This window comes from Arachis hypogaea, chromosome 17 (assembly GCF_003086295.3).
Source record: "Arachis hypogaea cultivar Tifrunner chromosome 17, arahy.Tifrunner.gnm2.J5K5, whole genome shotgun sequence".
Taxonomy (NCBI): Eukaryota; Viridiplantae; Streptophyta; class Magnoliopsida; order Fabales; family Fabaceae; genus Arachis; species Arachis hypogaea.
In genome coordinates this window covers 109956889-109980423 of record NC_092052.1, presented here as the reverse complement: position 1 = coordinate 109980423, position 23535 = coordinate 109956889, and the positions used below count along the sequence as shown (strand labels likewise).

The following is a 23535-nucleotide window of genomic DNA, read 5'->3' as shown; positions in this document are numbered from 1 at the left end:
TACATCCAAATTGGTTAAGAGGCTTCTAACATAGTCTGATATGAAGCCGAAACAGGCTATGGAACACATGGTTGAGGAATACAATGTCCATGTTAGTACAAAGATGATTAGCAGGGCATTGAAAGCTGCACGGGAGGTTGTATTAGGCAATGAGAGAGCTCAGTATGGGAAAATTCGGGATTACCTGATGGAGTTACATAGAAGTAACCCTGGTTCAACAGCACTGATGGAGGTTATTCCTCAGCCTGAATCTCTCCCTCTGTTTGATCGGTTGTACATATGCATGGAAGCCTGTAAGAAGGGGTTCAAAGAGGGGTGTAGGCCTTTAATTGGATTAGACGGATGCTTTTTAAAAGGGTATTATGGTGGACAACTGTTAAGTGCAGTGGGTCAAGATGCCAACAACCACTTTTATGTGGTGGCTTTTGCAGTGGTACCGAATGAGTGCAAGGACACTTGGAAGTGGTTCCTGACTCTGTTGGCTGAAGACTTGGGAGCTGTTGGGCAACATGGGTGGAACTTTATCTCAGATCAACAAAAGGTAATATTTATTGACTTAATTTTCATTTATATGTACTTTTATTGACTTAGATTCGTTGTTAGAACTTCCAGTTTTTGAGTATGAATTGGATTGGACTGTATTGAGAACAGGGGCTGGAGTTGGCAATGAAGGAGGTCATGCCTAACGCACATCATAGGAATTGTGTACTTCACATTTGGAAGAACTTTATCAAACACTTCAAGGATCAGCAGACAAAGCAGCTTGTATGGGAATGTGCTAGGCAGACAACTATCCAGAAATTTAAAGCCTCAATGGAGAAACTGAAAAATATCAATCAGGGAGCATGGGAATACCTACAAAGGTTTGATCCAGCTGTGTGGGCAAAAGCTTATTTCAGCCATGGACCGAAAGTAGACAACATCACAAACAATATGTGCGAGGTGTGGAACGCGAAAATAGTTGAGTATAGAGGAAGACCCATACTAACAATGATAGATGATCTGAGGTGTTATGTCATGAGGAAGATGGCCCTACACAAGAAGAAATTAGAAAATCATACTGGAAAACTAGCCCCAGTTCAGCACAAAAGGTTGGAAGAATTCATCAAGCCTAAAGCAAGTAAGTGGAGAGCTATTTGGGCAGGTGATAGTGATAGAGTCCTCTTTGAGGTTCATAGGCAAGGACACAAGGTTGGGGTTAACCTTGCACAAAGGACCTGCACCTGCAACGTTTGGCAGTTAACTGGTATGGTCATGGTTAGTGTTAAAATATATTTGTGACTTTATCTTAATATGCATCTAACTGAGTACTATTTTCAGGCATGCCTTGTAGACATGCAGTAGCAGCGATGTACAAAATTGGTGTGAACCCTGAAGACTTTGTGCACACGTGGCTAACAATGGACTCAATCAGAGCTACTTACGCCCACACAATGAAGCCTGTAAATAGTGAGGAGTATTGGGAGCCCACTGATGCCCCAAGGCCATTGCCTCCACCAATTAAACGACCAGCACATCGACCAAAGGTAAAGAGAAGAATCGATCCAGTGGAAACTGAGATAAATCCCAACAAGGCAAAGAAAACATTTGAAGTCACTTGTAACAAATGTGGCCAGAAAGGACACTACTATAAAACATGCACCAATCCTGCAATGGATCCAAACTGGAAACCAATGACCAAAAAAGAAAGGAGGGCAAATGGAGCGAAGAAGAAGTCTAACTCAGTTAGAGCTGATGTCTCTAAGAACACAACCAATCTGCAGGTATGGAACTAAGTAGGGATCGATTTGTCTTTAAAGTTAAGTGGTTAGGGGTTTAACTGTCTCAATTTATTTTAGTCGGGGGTTTAGTTGGCTAAAAAAAAATTTGGTAATGTTCATTTGTTGTATATGATAGCAGGAAGGAGGACATGGAAACTGCAATGAGGCCACTAATGTGGCTGGAGTTGGTGTGAACCATAAGGTTGTTTCGTTAGTTTTGTCCTAGTTGAATAGCCTTTGTTATATGTATTTAACTCTTGTTCGTGCTGTTGTTATCATTGTTAGGAAAAAGCTAAGAAAGATAAGAAGAAACTACCAAAAGGAGAGAAAAAAACAACTGCTGTAGCTCCAGAAGGTACACCTCAAGAGATTCCTTTGTCACAAAATGCACCACAATCAGAGGAGGTAAAGTTATCTTGTTAATACTTTAAAGCTAATTACCTTTGCTTTCATAAATTATCTGGGACTATAACAAAAATTCTTTGTAGGTCCAGCATGCTACAAATCCAACCAACATTCAACAAGGGTCATCTGATGTAGTCTTCACAACTCAATCCAATCCAACCCTAAGGTTAAAGAACCTTGTTATCAGGCCCCCACCTCCACCAACACCCAACATGTCAAGTTTCATGCCCACACCCCCACCAGCACCAAGGCCTACACTCTGGTTCAAATCTCAACTAGGACAAGGTCCAGCACTTACGTCCCATGCTTCGGCAAATCCTACTCATGGTCCAATAACTCCTTCGACAACTCCAACAAGTGGAGGTGGTGCAATATCAGCAGAAACAATGGCTGCTGCAAGCTTGGGAACTGCTTCAAGGATTTTCAAATTTGTACCCACTCCCGGGCTCAGGCGTCCAGGACTTAGGCCACCTAAGAAGATGTGAACTTGGAGTACTTTTTGTTGCTGTTTTGTATCTTGGCTACAAGCCTTTAGGACACATGTTTTGCTTCAAAAAAATTTCTATATTTTGCTACTTACTACTACTGGTTTTAGGCATAGGGCTTTTGGTTGAGATCCCTATATTTTGGTTATCTAACTCAGGGCCATGTTGCTGCCCATATTTTGTATAGCATCTTATGTGTTAAGTTGTTTCAACAACTATATTGTTCCTTAATTATCAATATATTAACATGGATCTTTCTTTGACTGTAGATACTTAGTTCTACTTAGCTAGGATGCATATTTGTTAAATTTATGTCATGACATATATGCCATTATCTATCAATATAGGGATGAGATTTAACATTCATCACAGGCCATGGTTCAAATTTTACAAATTCAACACAATAATCCCTGCTTCATTCATCATCAAAAGTGTTGTTCACAACTCAACTTAGTGAAATAACAAAATTCAGCTATGAAATTCTTACACACTTGTTCTAAACAAGCTTGCAATTACAACCCCACCCAGAAATGCTAACAAATTAAACCCATACCTAATACATCTACTTTCACCCATTTTCAGTTTGTAGTAATCTAACTGATCCTCCAAACCAATTAATCTTTCCTCCAACTCATTAACTTTGTTATCCAACACATAACCATGGCCTTCCAATCGATTCTGCTTCTGCTTTGATGCACCAAATGACACAGCCATGTTACCATCCTCACCACATGAAGATACATAATCATCTAGCCATGCAAAGAAGTTGCAATGCCATTTTCCAGTCTACAAAAAAGTTTAACATTTGTTATCATCTATGGAATAGAAATTAAAAACAAAAAATTAGCTAAACCCTCAAAAACTACCTTGAATTTTGGGCAGCGAAAGAATAATCTGTCTGGATTCTTCACCGTCCCTGACATGAACAATATTGCATGAGAACCACAATAACAAATTGGGGCAACCCATTTCTTCTTCCTCGGAGCTCCAGCACTCCCACCAGAATTTAGGCCCCAGCCTACATCGTCTCTGCTTCGTGGGTTTGATGATGAACAACGCTCTCCATTACCAATCATGGTCTCCTAGGGTTCGTATTTGGGTTGGGAGAAGAGTGAGAGATTAGCAATGTCGAATCAATTTCAAACCATTGTGTTTCAGTGAAGACTAAAAACGACCTCGTTTTTGGTTTCTAGAGTGGGACAAAACGACCCCTTACCATTCCCTAATAGCAACGTTAATGACCACTAAAACGACGTAGTTTTAGGTCACCAAAGGGGGACAAATCGACCCCTGTCCATTACTCAATGGCCACGTGGAACTTAACAGACTATTAACCTCCAACTCAGCAACGTTAACTGACACATAGGCAAGTTTTGTCTGTTTTGGTCAGGGGAGATGACGGAAGGACCGGGAAGTCCCACAAAAGTATGGGATAGGGACCGATATGTCTCTTTTTTTTGGACAAGGGCCGTGATGTCCATCGAGTAAAAGGACAGGGACCGGGTTGGGTGTTCACTCCTTTTCTTCCGAAAAAATGAAAAGTCCCAGCAATTTTGTTAAATTTTGGTTAGTATGTAACCAATAAAGAAAAGTGAGTTATTAGATAAAATTTTACACCAATCTCACACCATTAAAACCATCATTGATAGCTATTTGATGGCTACAAATCACAAAAATTGCTGGCACCCTATCATTCCTCCCGAAAAAATCATGAACCATTGCATTACGTTAAGAGAGGTTTCGTTAATATCGATTCAAATTTAAGAAAAAAAAACATTAACCACGCAACAATCTTTCATATAAAATAATTTATAAAATTTAACTTTTTGTATTTATATTTAAGTAATATTAACACTGTAAAAATTTGCTGAAAATTGTCGAATTTACTATCAGATTTATTATTAAAAAATTCGACGATAAATGTGATCTAAAGCCTAATTCGAATCTCTTCTCATGTTTGCATCATCACTCTCTCTTCTCTCTTCTATCTCTTCTCCCATCGTTAGCCTCCATTGCTGTGACTTGATTCACTCATTCAGCATACATTCAACTTAGTTAAAAACTTACTGATTTAATTGGTTAGCATGTACATGCATTAGTTGGTAACTAAAGTAATTAGTTAGTTAGCTCTTAGACATTTTTGACAAGTTGATTAAGTTAGTTGAGGGAATTGTTAATTGGCTGGACATGTATATTCACACAATGTAACTAACTGCAGAGGTTCTTTTTCCTTGCTTAATTCATTTTTCTCCAATTTCACATTCAAGAACCCTCTTTCCATTCTCTCTCTCTCTTCATCTCAGTTCTTCGCTCCTCCTCTCTCTTTCTTTCTGATTCTTTACCTTCTCATCTCCATTCATGCCTTCTCTCTGGAACTCACTCAACAGAGATTGATGAGAGCTCATCACCTCTGTGCACGTTTCACATGGTGCGGTGAGCGTGGATGAGGTGATAGTTTTCGATCAACGAGTTTAGGAGAGAAAGTTCTGAATTCGCCTCTGCGAGTTCATCGATGAATCTCTGAATCAATTCTCCAACATTCCTTGTCTTTAATCTCCCGACGTTTTTGATCTCGATCGAAAGTTGGAAATCGCGGTGAACAATAACTGACGCCGGCCGAGATCCAACTGATAGATCCTCAAATCCACTGCTGCCTGGATCGATGGATGTTCATCAACTCGCGAATCTACTGAATCAACTCTCTACGCTGCAAGCTCGGATCTCAAGATCTGTTGTGAGTCCGATTACTGATCCCGTGAGTCCGTATTTCATACATCCAGGTGAGAGTCTTAGAATGCCTTTGATCTCGGTTACTTTGAATGCCAGCAATTACCATAGTTAGAGTAGAGAGATGCTGTTAGCGTTGAAATTGAAAAATAAATTGCAGTTTATAGATGGATCAATTAGAAAACCAGAACCGGATGATGCATTGTATGAATCTTGGGAGAGATGTAACACTTTAGTGATTTCGTGGATAAATTATTCACTTAGTGCTGAAATTTCTGCGAGTGTGATATGGAATAATGTTGCTTTGGATTTATGGAAGGACCTTAAGCACAGATATTGCCAGGGGGGATAGATTTAGAGTGGCTGAGTTAGAAGAAGAAATGTATCAAATGAAACAAGGGGAACTCACTGTAATAACATATTTCACCAAGTTGAAATCAATATGGGAGCAACTTAGTGGCTTCAGGCCAGTTCCTGATTGTGTCATGTGCTCCGAGACGTGCGAATGTGGCCTGGCCAAAATGGGGGAATATAGAGATGAGAGTTACACTGTGCGACTCTTACGAGGACTGAATGAACAATACTCGAATGTAAGATCAAACATCATGCTGATGAATCCTCTGCCAGATGTGAACACTGCATTCTCGTTGCTTACACAACAAGAAAGGCAGTTCGTGATTGTGGATCCTAGTGATTACAAAGCTCTGCTTTAAAATGCAAAAATCAACTATGTGGATGGTTCTGGAAGAGGTAAAGGAAGAGAAGAAAATCGAGGTGGAAGAGCAAATACTAGAGGTAGAGGCAGAGGATCCAAAATGCAGTGTACTTATTGTGGCAGAATGAGGCACATTATGGATACCTGCTACAAGAAACATGGCTTGCCTCCGCACCTGAAACAGAAGTAAAAAACAAACATAAATTTCACAGCTACTGAAGAGAAAAGTGGTGAAATCAGTGGCAGCAACCACTCTGTTAGTCAATTGGAAGAGAGTGAAACCACAAGTGTTGAATTAACTGCTAGTCAAAGGCAAGCTTTGATAACACTTCTCAAAGGATAAGGAGCTCATTAGATTTCTCACAATGTACAGCAGGATCAGAACCCATCCGAACTCATTTCAGGTCAAGGTAAAATCCATGTATTACAATTTAATGCAATGATTTTATCACTAGTTAGACCAAAATCTTCTCTTTGGGTCATTGACACTGGAGCTACAGATCATGTCTCTTTCAATCTAAATGATTTTTTTATCTATCAGAAAGTAAAACTACTGATTGTTAAATTGCCTAATGGCAGCTCAACAACAAGTAGCATTGTTGGCTCCGTCATGTTCTCTAACAATCTGATTTTAACTAATGTGCTCTTCATTTCAACATTTGATTTCAAATTGATTTCGGTATCAAAACTAACCAAATTTTCAAAATGCAAATTGCTTATTGATGATGAACGATGTGAAATCCAGGATCGAGCTACATTGAGGATGATTGGTGTAGCTAAATGTGCAGATGGATTATATACAATGAGAAGTCCTGTAAGGCATTCTAGCAATTTAGATTCTGCAACATTACCATCACATACCTTGAATACATTAGTTCATAATAAGCATTCAAATGCATTGCCCATTGCTGATGAGCAACTGTAGCACCTTAGATTAGGTCATTTACCTTTGAATAAAATTGTAATGATGCAGAAAGATTTTTCATACATTTGTTGCAAAAAGAATTCAAACTCTATTAGTCCTTGTGATGCATGCCATATGGCGAAACAAAAGAAATTGCCATTTTCAAATAGCTTCAGTGAATCAGAAAATTGTTTTGATCTTATACACATGGACATTTGGGGACCGCTCTCAGTCCCTTCAAGTTCAGGTCACAAATACTTCTTAACTGTTGTTGATGACAAAAGTCGATACACCTGGACTTGTTTTATGAAAATGAAATCTGAAGCATCAACTCTTTTACAAAATTTTGTGCAATTTGCCAAAGTTCAGTTCAATGCACAAATCAAGTGCATCCGAACTGATAATGGACCTGAATTTTTACTCAGAGAATACTTTGCCAAGAGTGGAATTATTCACCAAACTACTTGTGTCAAAACCCCACAACATAATGGAATTGTTGAGCGCAAGCATCAACACATTCTGGGTGTAGCTAGAGTTTTGCTGTTTCATTCAAAACTACCAAACTTTTTTGGCAATTCGCCATAGCTCATGCTGTTCACCTAATCAATCGGGTTCCAAGTAGTTTGTTGAACAATTGCAGTCCCTATCAAATCGTTTTTAACGCTTACCTGATCTCGCTAATCTGAAAATATTTGGCTGCTTAGCCTTTGCTAGCACCCTCACACAGGGCAGAACCAAACTGGATTCCCGATCTAGAAAATGTGTTTTTCTGGAATTCAAAGATGGTACCAAGGGTTACCTTCTATTTGACATTCACACAAGAGACACATTCATTTCTCGGAATGTAATTTTCTACGAAAATCACTTTCCTTACCCTATACATGCCATCTCTCCTGATTTTAACACTCCTGCTGAGTCGTCTGCTGCCACTCAGGCCATAAATCAGGATCATCTATCATTTGCTGACGCAAATCCTTTTGATTACACTACTTTTAATTCCATCCATCCCATGCATTCCATTGATATGTGTTCTAATGCTCCCATCATGGCAGCTCAACATCCCGTTAATCATTCATCTGCACCTCCTTTGGTTGAGAATTTCTCAAGCACATCTCAACCCACACAGTATGTTATTGATTCTCACATTCATTTAGATAATTCTGCATCAATTGCCATTCCTGCATCTGCATCTAGCAGGCCCTTTAGAGTTAGGAAACCTCCATCATACCTCCAGAACTATCATTGTATGTTAGCCGTCACGGGTTTAGTTCCTCCCTCTACTCAAAAGTATCCAATTTCTAACTACTTATCATATAATAAGCTCAATTACAATTACAAATCCTTTTGTTTGTCCACTTCTTCCAATCCCGATCCTCGTACTTATGAGGAGGCTGCTGCCCATTCTTGTTGGAGAGAGGCAATTCAAAGTGAGTTGGAGGCTTTGAAGTTAAACAACACTTGAAGAATTAGCAAACTTCCACTTGGCAAGAGAGCCATCGGTTGTAAATGGGTCTTTCTAACTAAGTTTCATGCAGATGGGACCATAGAGAGAAGAAAGGCCAGGTTGGTCGCAAAGGGGTTCACCCAAATTGAAGGGGTTGACTTCATTGACACCTTCAGTCCGGTAGTTCGCATGACCACTCTCAGGCTTGTCCTTGCTATTGCAGCAGCCAAACATTGGCATCTCAAGCAACTTGATGTCAACACAGCTTTTTTGCATGGTGACTTGAATGAAGAAGTTTGTATGAAGCTTCCTCCGGGCCGACAAGAGCAACCAGGGATGTTTTGTCGATTGCAGAAATCCCTCTATGGATTACGTCTAGCAAGTCACCAGTGGATCTTGAAGCTCGCTGCCACGCTCATTGATTCAGGTTATAAGAAGTCCATCTCAGATCATTCACTTTTTACTCGCATTTCTAGCTCTGGCATCACAGTCATTTTGGTTTATGTTGATGATCTGGTTCTCACCGGTGATGACATCTCAGAAATTAGCCGCATCAAGGGTATTCTTCATGATAAATTCAAGATCAAAGACATTGGTGACTTGAAATATTTTTTGGGTATGGAGATCGCTCACTCGCGCTTTGGCCAATGCCACTTGTGAAGCACAGTGGCTCTCCTTCGTCTTCCAGGATCTTGGCATGCCTCTGACATCACCCATCACTGTCTTCTGTGATAAGCAATCTGCCATCCACATTGCTGCAAATCCGATCTTCCATGAATGCACTAAGCATATTGAAGCCGACTGTCATATCACTCGCGAAAAGCTTAAAGCTGAGTTGATCTATTTACTGCCAGTGTCATCCTCAGACCAGCTGGCTGATTTTCTGACCAAACCATTAGCGCCAGGGCCCTTCTCTGAAAATCTGTCCAAGCTAGGATTGCTCGATCTTCACACCCCTAGATTGCGAGGGGTGTGACTTGATTCACTCATTCAGCATACATTCAAGTTAGTTAGGAACTTACTGATTTAATTGGTTAGCATGTACATGCATTAGTTGGTAACTAAAGTAATTAGTTAGTTAGCTTTTAGACATTTTGACAAGTTGATTAAGTTAGTTGAGGGAATTGTTAATTGGCTGGACATGTATATATATTCATACAATGTAACTAACTGCAGAGGTTATTTTTCCTTGCTTAATTCATTTTCCCCAATTTCACATTCATGAATCCTCTTTCCATTCTCTCTCTCTTCATCTCAGTTCTTCGCTCCTCCTCTTTCTTTCTTTCTGATTCTTCAACTTCTCATCTCCATTCATGCCTTCTCTCTGAAACTCACTCAACAGAGATTGATGAAAGCTCATCACCTCTGCGCACGTTTCACAATTTCCGCTATCAATAAGCTCTACCATCGCCATTGTCCCCTTCTTCACCGTTGTGGTGCTGGTCATCTTCTTTCTCCTTCTATCGCTGCTTCAATTCAACCACCGCTGCTACCACCGCAGAGTCTCGTCGCCATCACTGCACCACACTTTCATCGTTGTCCCCTCACTCTCCATTATCAGGTTTGTTCTTCTGCTATATTTTTTTATTTTTTTCAAAATCCTAACCTCCCGTTCTCCTCCACTTTTTTGCTATGGCAATGGCAGTGTATCATCTGAAATTTGCGTATTTTTTACCTACAAGTTAGTTTAATTTGTTAGTTTGATTTGTTATTTGTCAGTTTAATTTGTACATTAAATTAATATGTTAGTTTAATATAGGTTAATTAAATTAGTATAGAGTAGTTAAAGTTTAATTGTGTATATTAATTTGTTAAATTATGTTGATTTTTTATAGAATTTATGATTTAAATTATTTTAGAGTAATTAAGGTTGATTTATGGTTTATTGTTAAAATAATTAGAGTGATTAGGGTTTAAGTAGGGTTTATAGAAATTTAGAGTAACTACTAGAGTAATTAGTGTTTAGTTAGAGTTTTTTACAATGTTATTAATTTTTAGCTTTTACTAACTTTATTTTTATTTTAGAATTTTTTTTGTTTGAATGTCGTATAGTTTTATTGTGGATTGTTCGTGCTATTTATATACGTGGCTTGTTCGTGTAGCATTAAGGTTGATTTTCTATCTCTAAACATGTTAAGTTGTTTAAGTTTTATGCCAGATTTCACTATAAGAAAAATGCTTAGTTCTGTCGAATTCTTCAAATAAATCCGCTGCTAAAATGATTACCGTCGGACTTACCGTTGTCCCTAGATTGACGGTATAAACGTTGCCAAAAACTGCTTACCGGCAGATTTATTTTGTCCGACGCTAATTATCGGCGGCTTTTCCATTGGTCTTTCTAATGAATTTGGCAAGATTGTGTTGATGGTTACCATCGGATATATCTGATGGTAACTTTGACGCTGTTCCACGTGTTTAGGCGCCAAGTTACCATCGGATTTATCCGATGGTAAATCTTACGATAATGTTAATTTTATTTTTTTAATTTTTTTGCACAATTAAGCCACGATTAGTAGATTCTAATTAATAAAATTGTTACAAAAATTTAAAGTTGCCAGAAATCAACAAATTATTTTATTAAAAAATAAATCATCTGAATAAAATAAAATATCACAAATTTAGAATACAATGAAGCAGACAAACAAAAATACATAAAATCCTAAACCCTACAGATCTCGGTAATCTTTGTCGTCGTCGTGGTCCCCTTGCTGAGGCGGCAGAGTAAGTGCTGTCGTCAGTGCCCCACCAACAGCGTTGCCGCTGGAACAAGTAGCATCGCTGCCTCTGATAAACCGCTATTTTACAGTTTATTTTGTACTGAATTGAGTGGATTTTATCCATTATTCTCACACTTATTCATAGAATTCGCATGTTTTACATTTTTCTTCCTAATTTTGTGCTATGATTGTAAACAGTGACGGATCCAGAAAATTTTGTTAGTGGGGGCAAATCATACACAATAAAAACAATAATTTTTAGGGTAAAGTGTATTTTTTGTTCTTAATATTTGCAACTTTTTTAAAAATACACCTAACGTTTAGTTGCATTCAATTTTGTCCCTAATATTTTCGATTTATGTCAAAATTACCCCTAAACGTCAACTTATATAAAATGTTAGGAATAAATTAAAAGCTTATAGGGATAGTTTTGATAGAAATTAAAAACGTGTAAGAACAAAATTGAATGAATAAAAAATGTTTGAAAAATTAAATAAAATTAAACATTAGAAATATTTAAAAAAACATAAATATTAGTAAAAAAATAATTTATCCTATTTTTTATAATTTCACAAAAAATTAAAAGTATAATATAAATATAAAAACTCAGTAAACCAATCATAGAAAAATATACTAATAAAATTTTATTATACAATAACCATTAATCAAAAAATAAAAATATTACGCAAGAGTATAATTACAAAACAAATGTAATATAATTTAATAAAAGAAAAATTACAAAAAGATAAAAATAAACTTTTAATTAAATCAAAAGAAATTAAAAAATAAAAAAAATAGAAAAATAAGAAACTGGAAGAAAGTAAAAAAATATAGTAGCAAAAAAGTTAATTTTGAGAATGATTAAGGTTAGGATTATTTATTTTGACTTCTCATTTTTTATTATTATTATTTAATTAATCTTTTATTAAATAGTTAAAATCAAATTTTATATATTTATAAAATTAAATTTAATTAAATATCTTTCAATAACATTAAATTGTGAAGAGTGGGTCAAAATTATTTATATAGTGGGGCAACTGAAATTTAATACTATATACTACTTAAGAATTTTATAAAACTCAACGAGGCACTTGCCCCCACAAGCTACCATGTAAATCCGTCCCTGAATGTAAACATGCTTCTTTAGCCTTAATTTTGCTAATTTTAATTCTCTCTTATTACTATTCGATGCCGTGATATGTTTGTTAAGTGTTTTCAGGATTTATAGGGGAGGAATGACTTAGAGGATGGAAAGTAATGAGCGGATAATTTATACACTTTTTTGCATTGTTTTTAGTATATTTTTAGTATATTTTAGTTAGTATTTATTATGTTTTTACTAGTTTTTATTCAAAAATCACACTCCTGGACTTCACTATGAGTTTGTGTGTTTTTCTGTGATTTCAGGTATTTTCTGCCTGAAATTGAGGGACCTGAGCAAAAATCTGATTTAGAGGCTGAAGAAGGACTGCAGATGCTGTTGGATTCTGACCCTCCTGCACTCGAAATTGATTTTCTTGAGCTACAGAAGCCCAATTGGCACGTCTCAATTGCGTTGGAAAGTAGACATCTTGGGCTTTCCAGAAATATATAATAGTCCATACTTTGCCTGAGTTTTGATGATGTAAACTGGTGTTTTAACGCCAACTTTCTACCCTATTCTGGCGTTAAACGCCAGAACTGGCATGAAAGTTAGAGTTAAATGCCCAAACTGGCATAAAAGCTGGCGTTTAACTCCAAGAAAAGTCTCTACATATGAAAGCTTCAATGCTCAGCCCAAGCACACACCAAGTGGGCCCCAGGAGTGGATTTCTACACTAACTATTCTAGCTTACTCATTTTCTGTAACCTTAGATCACTAGTTTATTATAAAAACTACTTTTAGTGATTCATTTTGTACCTCATGACATTTTTGCATCTGAATTTTGTATTTTCTACGGCATGAGTCTCTAAACCCCATGGTTGGGGGTGAGGAGCTCTGCTGTGTTTTGATGAATTAATGCAATTACTACTGTTTTCCAGCCAATCACGCTTGTTCCTATTCTAAGATATTCACTCGCTCCTCAACCTGATGAATGTGATGATTCGTGACACTCATCATCATTCTCACCTATGAACGCATGCCTGACAACCACCTCCGTTCTATCTGTAATAGCTTGAGTGCATATCTCTTGGGTTTCTAATCTAAGATTAGAACCTTCATGGTATAGGCTAGAATTATTGGCAGCCATTCTTGAGATCCGAAAAGTCTAAACCTTGTCTGTAGTATTCCGAGTAGGATCTGGGAAGGGATGACTATGACGAGCTTCAAACTCGCGAGTGCTGGGCGTAGTGACAGACGCAAAAGGATCAATGGATCCTATTCCAACATGAGTGAGAACCGACAGATGATTAGCCGTGCGGTGACAGCGCATTTGGGCCATTTTCACTGAGAGGACGGATGGTAGCCATTGACAACGGTGATCCACCAACATACAGCTTGCCATGGAAGGAGCCTTGCATGCGTGAAGAAGAAGACAATAGGAAAGTAGAGATTCAGAAGACAGAGTATCTCCAAAACCTCAACCTGTTCTCCATTACTGCATAACAAGTATTATTTAATCCATGTTCTTTCACTCATTCCAATTAAATCAGAGAATTATTGATATCTTGACTAAGAGTTACAAGATAACCATAGCTTGCTTCAAGCCGACAATCTCCGTGGGATCGACCCTTACTCACGTAAGGTATTACTTGGACGACCCAGTGCACTTGCTGGTTAGTTGTGCGGAATTGCAAAAATGTGATTGTGATTTCGTGCACCAGAAAGGAAGAATGCAAAAGTGGAAGGAATATAAGAAATTGAAAGAATTGCTAAGTTGTCAATCTTGACCTCTTCGTACTAAATTGATCATAACTTGAGCTACAAAGGTCCGAATGAGGTGGTTTCAGTTGCGTTGGAAAGCTAACATCTGGGGCTTCAAAATGATATGTAATTTGCTATAGTTGCCTTGCAGTTAGGTGATGCGTACGTGTCACCCATGCGCGCACATCGCAGAATACGCGTGACCAGTGCAGCAGGCAAGCGACCGTACGTGTGGATGACGCGTACGCGTGACCATGAATTATTCAGCGATGCGTACGCGTGGCTGACGCATATGCGTGATGAGCGTCACGTGTTGCAATTTACAGAAGACGCTAGGGGCGATTGATAAACCCCATATTTAGGGTTTATCTTGTGTTGAATTTAGAGGGTTTTGTCAACCTTTCTCCCATTTATCCAATAAAATAGCATGGTTTTGTAAATTCTCTTTTAATTGTGCTTAAGAGTGGAAACATGCTTTTTAGGTCCTTAATTGTTTAATCTTGATTTACCTTTGATTCCATTAGATGCCTTGATATGTTTGTTAAGTGATTTCAGATTTAGGAGGCAAAGATTGGATCAAGGGAATGAACGAAAAGCATGTAAAAATGGAGAACTCATGAAGAAATGAAGGAATCACAAAAGCTGTCAAGCCGACCTCTTCGCACTTAATCGGCCATAACTTGAGCTACAGAGGTCCAAATGATGCAGTTCCAGTTGCGTTGGGAAGCTAACATCTGGAGCTTCAAAACGATATAAGATTTGTTATAGTTGCTACACGTATGGTGATGCGTACATGCACTGTACGCGCACGTGTCGTTGCTACCATATGATCCACTCAAAGCAATACGTGGTCAGCGAATTCTAAAGCCTTGTGGGCCCAATCCAACTCATTTCTGATGCTATTTAAGCCAAGGATTTAAGGGGAATCAACATACTTTAGATACTTTCACACATTAGTTTAGTTTAGTTTAATTTTTGGAGGGAAAGTTAGTTTTAGAGAGAGAAGCTCTCACTTCTCTCTAGGATTAGAATTAGGATTAGGTTTAGTTCTTAGATCTAGGTTTCAATTCATGCCTTCTTCTACTTTTGATTCTCAATTCTTGTTGTTACATTCATCTTCTCTATTCTTTTGTTGTAATCTCTTCTATTTTGCTTCCATGCTTTGTTGTAGATCTACTTTTGTTCCTTCTCTTCTCTTTCAATTCAATTAGAGGTAATTCATAATAATTGTGTTCCTTTTGATTGATGTTATTGATTTCTTACAATAATTGTTGTTAGATTTTATTGTTGTTATCCATTTGCTATGCTTTTCTTTAGTGCCTTCCAAGTGTTTGATGAAATGCTTGGTTGAATTTTAGTGTAGATTTTGTTCCTCTTGGCCTAGGTAGAGTAATTAGTGACGCTTGAGTTATCTAATTCCCTTGTTGATTGATAATTAGAAGTTGCTAGTTGATTTGGATACCACTAAAGCTAGTCTTTCCCTTGGGAGTTGGCTAGGACTTGTGGAATCAAGTTAATTCATCCACTTGACTTTCCTTCATTGTAGAGGTTAATTAAATGGTAGCAATGGACAATTTGTGGTCACAATTGAAGAGGATAACTAGGATAGGACTTCTAGTTCTCATATCTAGCCAAGAGCTTTGTTAGTCGTTAGTTTATTTTCTTTGCCATTTATATTTCTTGTCTAAAATCTCAAAACCCCAAACATACTCCATAACCAATAACAAGAACACTTTATTGTAATTCCTAGGGAGAACGACCCGAGGTTCAATACTTCGGTTTATAAATTTAGGGGTTTGTACTAGTGACAAATAAATTTTTGTATGAAAGGACTATTGCTTGGTTTAGGAACTATATTACAATGAGCTTTCAATTGTGAATTCTAAACCACATAAAAGACCTCTCATCAGCAATTTCTGGGCTATTTTTGACCCAGTTTCAGGCCCGAAATTACTGATTAGAGGCTGCAGAGTGGAGATGGAAAGGGGGATCAATCATTCACTTCTCATACACACATTAGTTAGGTTTTAAATATAGTTTTCTAGAGAGAGAGGCTCCTCTCTCTAGGTTTTAGGACTTCTTTTTTCAATTTCTCTTTAGGTTCAGGTTCAATTTTACTTTAATTTAATTTTCTCCTACTTTTATTTGTCCAAGCACTTTAGTTATCTACTTCTCTTATTGATTCCTCTATTTTGCTAATTTAGTTTATGAGTTCATGTGTTACTCTCAATTTTCATTAATGCAATTTATGTTCCTCTATTTTTATTTTACCAATTCCTCTATTTTTATTTGTTAGTCATTGATGCTTGCAATTGGTTGTTTAGATTTAATATTCCTTATTAATTTTCTATGTTTTTATTTTGTGCCTTCCAAGTGTTTGATAAAATGCTTGGGAGAATTTTAAATTAGATTTTTATGTTCTTAACTTGGATTGATCAATTAGAGACTCTTGAGTTATCAAAACTCTTTTGTTGATTGGTAATTGAAAATTGCTAGTTGGCTTAGGTTTCACTAAATCTAGTCTTTGATTAAAACTTGTGAACTTAAGTTGATTTTGCTCACTTGACTTTCCTTCATTGTTAGATATTAACTAAGTGAAAGCAAAAGGCAATTACCATCACAATTGATGATGATAATGAGGATAGGAATTCCAATTCTCAATCCTTGCTAGGACTTTTCTTAGTTGTTATTTTATTTTCTTGTCATTTACATTACTTGTCTCTTATCACAAAAACCCCAAAAAATACTTTTCCATAACCAATTATAAGTACACTTCCCTGCAATTCCTTGAGAGACGACCCGAGATTTGAATACTTTGGTTTATTTTATTGGGTTTGTAATTATGACAAACAATTTAAACATTGACTGAGGGTTAATTGTCGGTTTAGAACTATACTTGCAACGCGATTATTTTTGTGAAATTCTTTACCGACGATTTTTCCTCATCAATTTTTGGCGCCGTTGCTGGAGAATTGCAAACGTGTGCCTTATTATTGGTTATTGTATATATTTGCTTTTTGCTTGTTTGTTAGTTTTTGTTAGTATTAAGACTTTGTTGCTTATTTTATTAGTTTTTGTTTTTATTTGCTACTATGAATTCTCACCCCTTTGGCTATGAGTTTGGTTCAAATTATGTTATAGGGAATGGAAACTACAATGAGAACATGCATCAAGGATGGGACAATCAAATTTGGAAGGAACCTCAAGCTTATGATCAACCATTTTGGCAACAACCTCCACCAACGTACTATGAACAAGAGCCATTCGAAGATGCATATCAATCCAATAGCTATGGTGGACCCCCTTGTAGTTACTAACAAGCCCCACCATATGCCTATAAACTCCCTCCTCAACATAGTTTTGAACCACCGTACTCACAAGCCCCATGTTACCAAACACCCCATATGACCCTAATCCTTACCCATCATACCAAGAGCCTTATGAGCCATACGAGACATACTTAGAACCACCCCCATTTCGACACAATTACTCCCAAGAACTACCACTTCAATATACACCACCTCCAATGTATGAGAACTTTCAACCACAATATGATCCTAATTATGTTAGCCAAGCGGAACAAGAGCCACCAGATCATTTTAAGGAGGCAATGGATCGACTTCAAGCAACCATCCATCAAATGGAGCGAGAGGAAAGCCAAAAAGCACAAGAAGCCCTCATGGCTAACAAATCTCAACTTGAGAACAAGGGACTGGAGTGTGTTGTGCAACAAGTAGAAAAGATGGAGAGTGTTGAACCGCCACATCCTTATCATGATGAACCACCCCCTTATCATGAACCATTTCTCCTAAGCAATGAACCCTCATATCCACCCCAATTTCCAATAGATCCCACTCTTGGTATTCTTCTTCAAGGGCAAAGAGAGATGAAAAAGGGAGGTATTAGAATTCACGGCCGCCTTGGATGAGGTAATAAATCGATTAGCCTCCCAACGTTTGGACACTCAAGGAACTCCCATGGCTACATGTGGAGAATCTAATGAAGAACGTAGCATGAAGGAGAAATTAGGAACTCCAATGAAGAATGTGATTTTGTACTGGAATAATTGGAGGAAGCCGTAATTGTTGAGGAGGAAGAAGTGGTTGAAGACTTAGGAGACGCTGAACCTCCATAGGAATCTAGAGTTGTAGAGTATTCCTCCAAGAAGCTTGAAATTAATGTTGAGGAGGGTAGTGCACAACCTCCAAGACATATTCCTTATGAAGAATTGGACAGAATAGAGCAAGAAGCAAGTTCTCTTGGTGATGATGACTATGAATCAAGCCCTCCTAATAATGAATTTGCATTCACAAGTGAAATCCTTGAGTTTGAAGAACCTTCTCCCGATGAAATTGAAAGCAACATTGAGGTAGATTTCTCTCAACCTCATATTTATGATTTGAGTGATGGAGGAGAGTTGGAGGAACTCGGTGAGAAAGAGCTTGAAAGTGAGGAATCTTTTCAAAAGGTGGAAGTCATTCAAAAAGGTTGGACGGGAGTTGAATATGCTTTGTCAAGATCGTTGGAGACTTCTCTACCTAGGTTGCCATCTACTCCTTCATTTGAGTGGGTAAAACTTATCTATATTAGTTTTATTGTCCCACTTGAGTATGGTATTCTTGAAACGGATGGCCAACTTAGGAGGCTTTGTGGAATGAAGCATAAGAGAAGAATGTTTAGTGGTTGGAGTTGCAAATCAAGACTCATCAAGGTTGATATTTCAAGACTTAGATGCAAGGGTTGGGCTAGTGATCAATTGGTTGGATCTGAGAGAAGAGTTTGGTACTTCATTGAGAATTCGGATTACTTGTCACCCGGTTGGAACAATGATGATCCACTTAAAGATGGGTGTAGAAACAAGATTTGGGATCTCGGTATACAAGAGGATCAACTTTGGGAGCTCAAAACTTGTGCAGAACTTCATCAAGGCTTGGTGAATTTATTTGGAAATGTTGGAGCTTATTGGAAGTCCAAGCGTTGGTGGAAGTTCCAAGATGAGTTCAAGCACAAACCACCATGACAAGGAGCTCACCAAATGTCTAACTTAAGGACTTTAACTAAAAGTGCTAGGTGGGAGACACCCCACCATGGTAAATTCTTTCTATTATTCCTTTTATTTCTATTGGTAACAAGTTGAATTTTCATTTTTAATTAAGTTTATTTAGTTTAAGTTGTGATCTAGCTTGTTTAATAATGTTTGGATTTATTTTGGTAGCTTTTTAGGTTCTCAACCAGCTTTAAAAAAAAAGGTTGTCACGCGTACGCGTCGATGCCAAGTTTGCTATCTAGTATAATGAACAGAGAGTTGCGCTGGAACCGTGCGGGTGGGGTGCCAGGCGCACAACCCAATCCACGCGTGGGCGTGGGCGACGCTTACGCGTTGTTTCTTCATACCATCTATGGTACAACGAACAGAGAGTTGCACTGCCACTGTGCGAGTATTGTGCGAGGAGCACAATTCACATCCATGCGTACACGTGACCGATGCTTACGCGTCACTTGGATTTCTGCTCACCCACGTGTAAGCGTGGGCGACGCTTACGCTTCACCTCTTCTTCTGCTAACCCACGCGTACGCGTTGGCGACGCTTACGCGTCGATTCGAAGATTCCTTTCTTCTTCTTTCTTGTCTCCTTTCTTATTCTTTCCTCCTCCTTTCTCACTTTCTTCTCCTCCCCTCTCCTCTTTATTCTCTTTCATTTTCTTTTACTTATTGCATTTACATACTTTAATTCATTGCATTTTAACTTTGTGCATATTTTTATTTCCTTTCTAAATGTGCTACTTTTTCTTTGGTGTTGAATTCTCTTACTCAACTGTTGAATATTTCTTGCATTATTTTGGTGCACCATAACTTGTTTGATATTGATTGGGTAATAAACTTTTTGGCTTTCATAACCCATTCTTTCTTACCTCCTATTTGCACTTTTTGCCACACACACAAGATTAGTACTTTAGTCCTTTCTAACTCTTTATTCTTAGTTTTTCTGCTTCATTATCATTGAGTTAAGACGGGGCCAAATACTCTCATGCTTATCACTAATCTTGTTTGTGTCAACTCTTGTTTGAACTTGCTGCTTCTAAGTATTCTTTTCCTTTACTTATGCTTAATTATCAAGTGCTAATTGATATGCCATTCACCTCTATTGTTTTCTCACTTGCGTGTTATAGCTACCATGTAGTTAAGAACCTCATTATTATTCGGCATTTTCCCACCTATATTTTATTTGTTCTCCTATTTTTGTTTGTGGGTTATTCTTCTTCCTTTTTCTCTCCTTTCAGGATGGCTACCAAGGAGGGAAAACGAAAAATTTCTAATGGGGCAACAAACAAATCCGGCCGCACATTCTTTGGAAAAAGCGCAGCAGTTGTAGCTCACAACCTCCGTCCACTTACACATCTTTGCATGCACCGAGGACGGTGCAATCTTTAAGTATGGGGAGGTCGATACCGACTTCTATGGGTAACTACTCCTTTCACCAACACCAATTTTTCATTTTCGTTGTTATTGCGTTGTTGCATTGCATAATAGATTGCATGTGTAATTAGTTGCCTGCATTTATATCCTACTTGGTTGAAGTAATAATTTCTTTTCTAAGAAACTATTTTAAGGCATTTCACTAATTTGAATTAAAATTTTTGTTAAACTTGCTTGAAGAAATTTAATTTGGAACATGGTATTAGAGCTCGAACACACAAAACTAGTGAGATTTTGAGCCTATTTGATTGGTTGCATCTTATCAACCAATATTTTATTTTGGTGTGTGTTGTTCTCTCTAAAATTATGATCTTTGTCTTTCTTGATTCTATATTTCTATTGTTTGATGTATGCATGCACTTATGTGATTGAGGCCTTGTTTCACTTAGCTTACATACCCATATGGCCTTAACCTTTTATTATCCTTTGCAAACCAATTTTGAGCCTATTTTACCCCATTTATTCTTTATTTTAGCACATCACTAACTCTAAGCGGAAAACAATAATGTCCTTAATTTGAATCCTGGGTTAGGTTAGACTAGTGAGAGTTTTCATGATTTAAGTGTGGGAAAATTAGGTTGGGAACAATTGGTTTGGGAATTGGGTATTGTATATTTCTGTGAAAAGAATGTTGAGCACATATTCTTGCATTCAATACCTTAATCATATGCATTGATAAAAACAAAAGAAAAGAAAAAATAAAAAGAAAAAAAGAGAAAAAATAAAGAAATAGAAAAAAAATAAAAAGGAGACAAAATACCCCAAGGTGATAGCAATGCATATGTACTGTACTCATATTTGGGATGCATGAATATGTGGCAAAAAGATAGTTAATGGGTAGTTAGATTTTGTATTCTGATTACATGGATTGTCTTAAGTTAGGTGGGAAGTTTAGGTTAATCAAGGATTCAAATTTTAGGCCACTTAACCAAATACATTCCTACCTTGACCCGAACCCCATTACAACCCTTAAAAGACCTCTTGATATGTGTATCCGTGCATTAATTCTTTGTTAATTGGCAGAAGAAGAGCAAGTCTTAGAAAGCAAGATTAGTAGAGAATTGAAAGAATCGAACCTCAAACACTTGAGTGATTAGAGTGTATACACTTCCAGTGAGGGTTCGATGCTCGATTATTTGTTCCCGGCTTTCACAAGCTTTCTTCTTGCAAGTCTATTTATACTTCATTTTATGATTTGAATTAGTGGAACCCATTTCATATTTGTTCTTGGAGAATTTGATTTAGTTTTAACCAATTAGGTAGAATCATTTTTGCATGAAGTTGCATTCATATAGATAGGTTGCATTTAATAAGTCTTACCATTCCTCTTCACTCTTATGGTTCTCTTGTGCTTAGCATGAGGACATGCTAATATTTAAGTGTGGGGAGATTGATAAACTGCTATTTTACAGCTTATTTTGTACTGAATTGAGTGGATTTTATCCATTATTCTCACACTTATTAATAGAATTCGCATGTTTTTCATTTTCCTTCCTAATTTTGTGCTATGATTGAAAACATGCTTCTTTGGCTTTAAATTTGCTAATTTTAATCCTCTCTTTTTATCATTCGATGGTTGTGATATGTTTGTTAAGTATTTTCAGGGTTTATAAGGCAGGAATGGCTCAGAGGATGGAAAGGAAGCATGCAAAAGTGGAACGAACACAAGAAATTGAAGGAATTGCTAAGCTGTCAATCCTAACCTCTTCGTACTAAATTGATCATAACTTGAGCTGCGAAGGTTCGAATGAGATGGTTTTAGTTGCATTAGAAAGATAACATCCGAGGCTTCAAAATGATATGCAATTTGCCATAGTTGCCTTGCATTTAGGTGACGCGTACATGTCGCCCATGCGCGCGCATCGCAGAATACGCGTGACCAGGAATTGTTCAGCGACACGTACGTGTAGCTGACGTGTACGCGTGACGAGCATCACGTGCTGCAATTTACAAAAAATGCCGGAGGCGATTTTTGGGCTGCTTTTGACCCAGTTTCAGGCCCGAAATTACTGATTAGAGGCTACAGAGTGGAGCTGGAAAGGGGGATCAATCATTCACTTCTCATACACACATTAGTTAGGTTTTAGATGTAGTTTTCTAGAGAGAGAGGCTCTCTCCTCTCTTTAGGTTTTAGGACTTCTTCTTTCAATTTTTCTTTAGGTTCAGGTTCAATTTTACTTTAATTTAGTTTTCTCCTACTTTTATTTGTCCAAGCACTTTAGTTATCTACTTCTTTTATTGATTCCTCTATTTCGCTAATTTAGTTTATGAGTTCATGTGTTACTGTCAATTTTCATTAATGCAATTTATGTTTCTCTATTTTTATATTGCCAATTCCTCTATTTTAATTTGTTAGTCATTGATGCTTGCAATTGGTTGTTTAGATTTAATATTCCTTATTAATTTTCTATGTTTCTATTTTGTGCCTTCCAAGTGTTTGATAAAATGGTTGGGAGGATTTTAAATTAGATTTTTATGTTCTTAACTTGGATTGATCAATTAGAGACTCTTGAGTTATCAAAACTCTTTTGTTGATTGGTAATTGAAAATTGCTAGTTGGCTTAGGCTTCACTAAATCTAGTCTTTGATTAAAACTTGTGAACTTAAGTTGATTTTGCTCACTTGACTTTCCTTCATTGTTAGAGGTTAACTAAGTGAAAGCAAAAGGCAATTACCATCACAATTGATGATGATAATGAGGATAGAAATTTCAATTCTCAATCCTTGCTAGGACTTTTCTTAGTTGTTATTTTATTTCCTTGTCATTTACATTACTTGTCTCTTATCACAAAAACCCCAAAAAAATACTTTTCCATAACCAATTATAAGTACACTTCCCTGCAATTTCTTGAGAGACGACTCGAGGTTTGAATACTTCGGTTTATTTTATTGGGTTTGTAATCGTGACAAACAATTTAAACATTGACTGAGGGTTAATTGTTGGTTTAGAACTATACTTACAATACGATTATTTTTGTGAAATTCTTTACCGATGATTTTCTCTCATCAGCCTCCAGCGTGCATTTGCTGGCTGTACTCCTCCATTTGTTTTTGCA

The 23535-nt window shown here is 37.3% G+C and overlaps 2 protein-coding genes across 2 annotated transcripts; both read left to right on the top strand.

The window, feature by feature from the left end:
* The first annotated feature begins 40 nt into the window (after window positions 1–40).
* On the top strand, window positions 41–2905 carry LOC112767273 (uncharacterized). The gene is made up of 5 exons (XM_072223235.1): window positions 41–541; window positions 652–1246; window positions 1321–1962; window positions 2046–2165; window positions 2249–2905. Exons 1-3 carry the CDS (start codon window positions 41–43, stop codon window positions 1773–1775), a joined length of 1551 nt encoding a protein of 516 aa, XP_072079336.1. The 3' UTR covers window positions 1776–1962; window positions 2046–2165; window positions 2249–2905.
* A 2596-nt stretch (window positions 2906–5501) lies between these two features.
* Window positions 5502–6090, top strand: LOC112766566 (uncharacterized). The gene is made up of 2 exons (XM_072221952.1): window positions 5502–5581; window positions 5697–6090. The coding sequence occupies exons 1-2, from the start codon at window positions 5502–5504 to the stop codon at window positions 6088–6090; spliced, it is 474 nt and encodes a 157-aa protein (XP_072078053.1).
* The last annotated feature ends 17445 nt before the right edge of the window (window positions 6091–23535 follow it).

Coding starts and splice junctions, on each gene's coding strand:
- LOC112767273 (XM_072223235.1), top strand. CDS start 41: ATGAAGCCGAAACAGGCTATGGAACACATGGTTGAGGAATACAATGTC. Junction 542..651: donor TTATCTCAGATCAACAAAAG/GTAATATTTATT, acceptor TATTGAGAACAG/GGGCTGGAGTTGGCAATGAA. Junction 1,247..1,320: donor CAACGTTTGGCAGTTAACTG/GTATGGTCATGG, acceptor TACTATTTTCAG/GCATGCCTTGTAGACATGCA.
- LOC112766566 (XM_072221952.1), top strand. CDS start 5,502: ATGCTGTTAGCGTTGAAATTGAAAAATAAATTGCAGTTTATAGATGGA. Junction 5,582..5,696: donor CCAGAACCGGATGATGCATT/GTATGAATCTTG, acceptor GATTTATGGAAG/GACCTTAAGCACAGATATTG.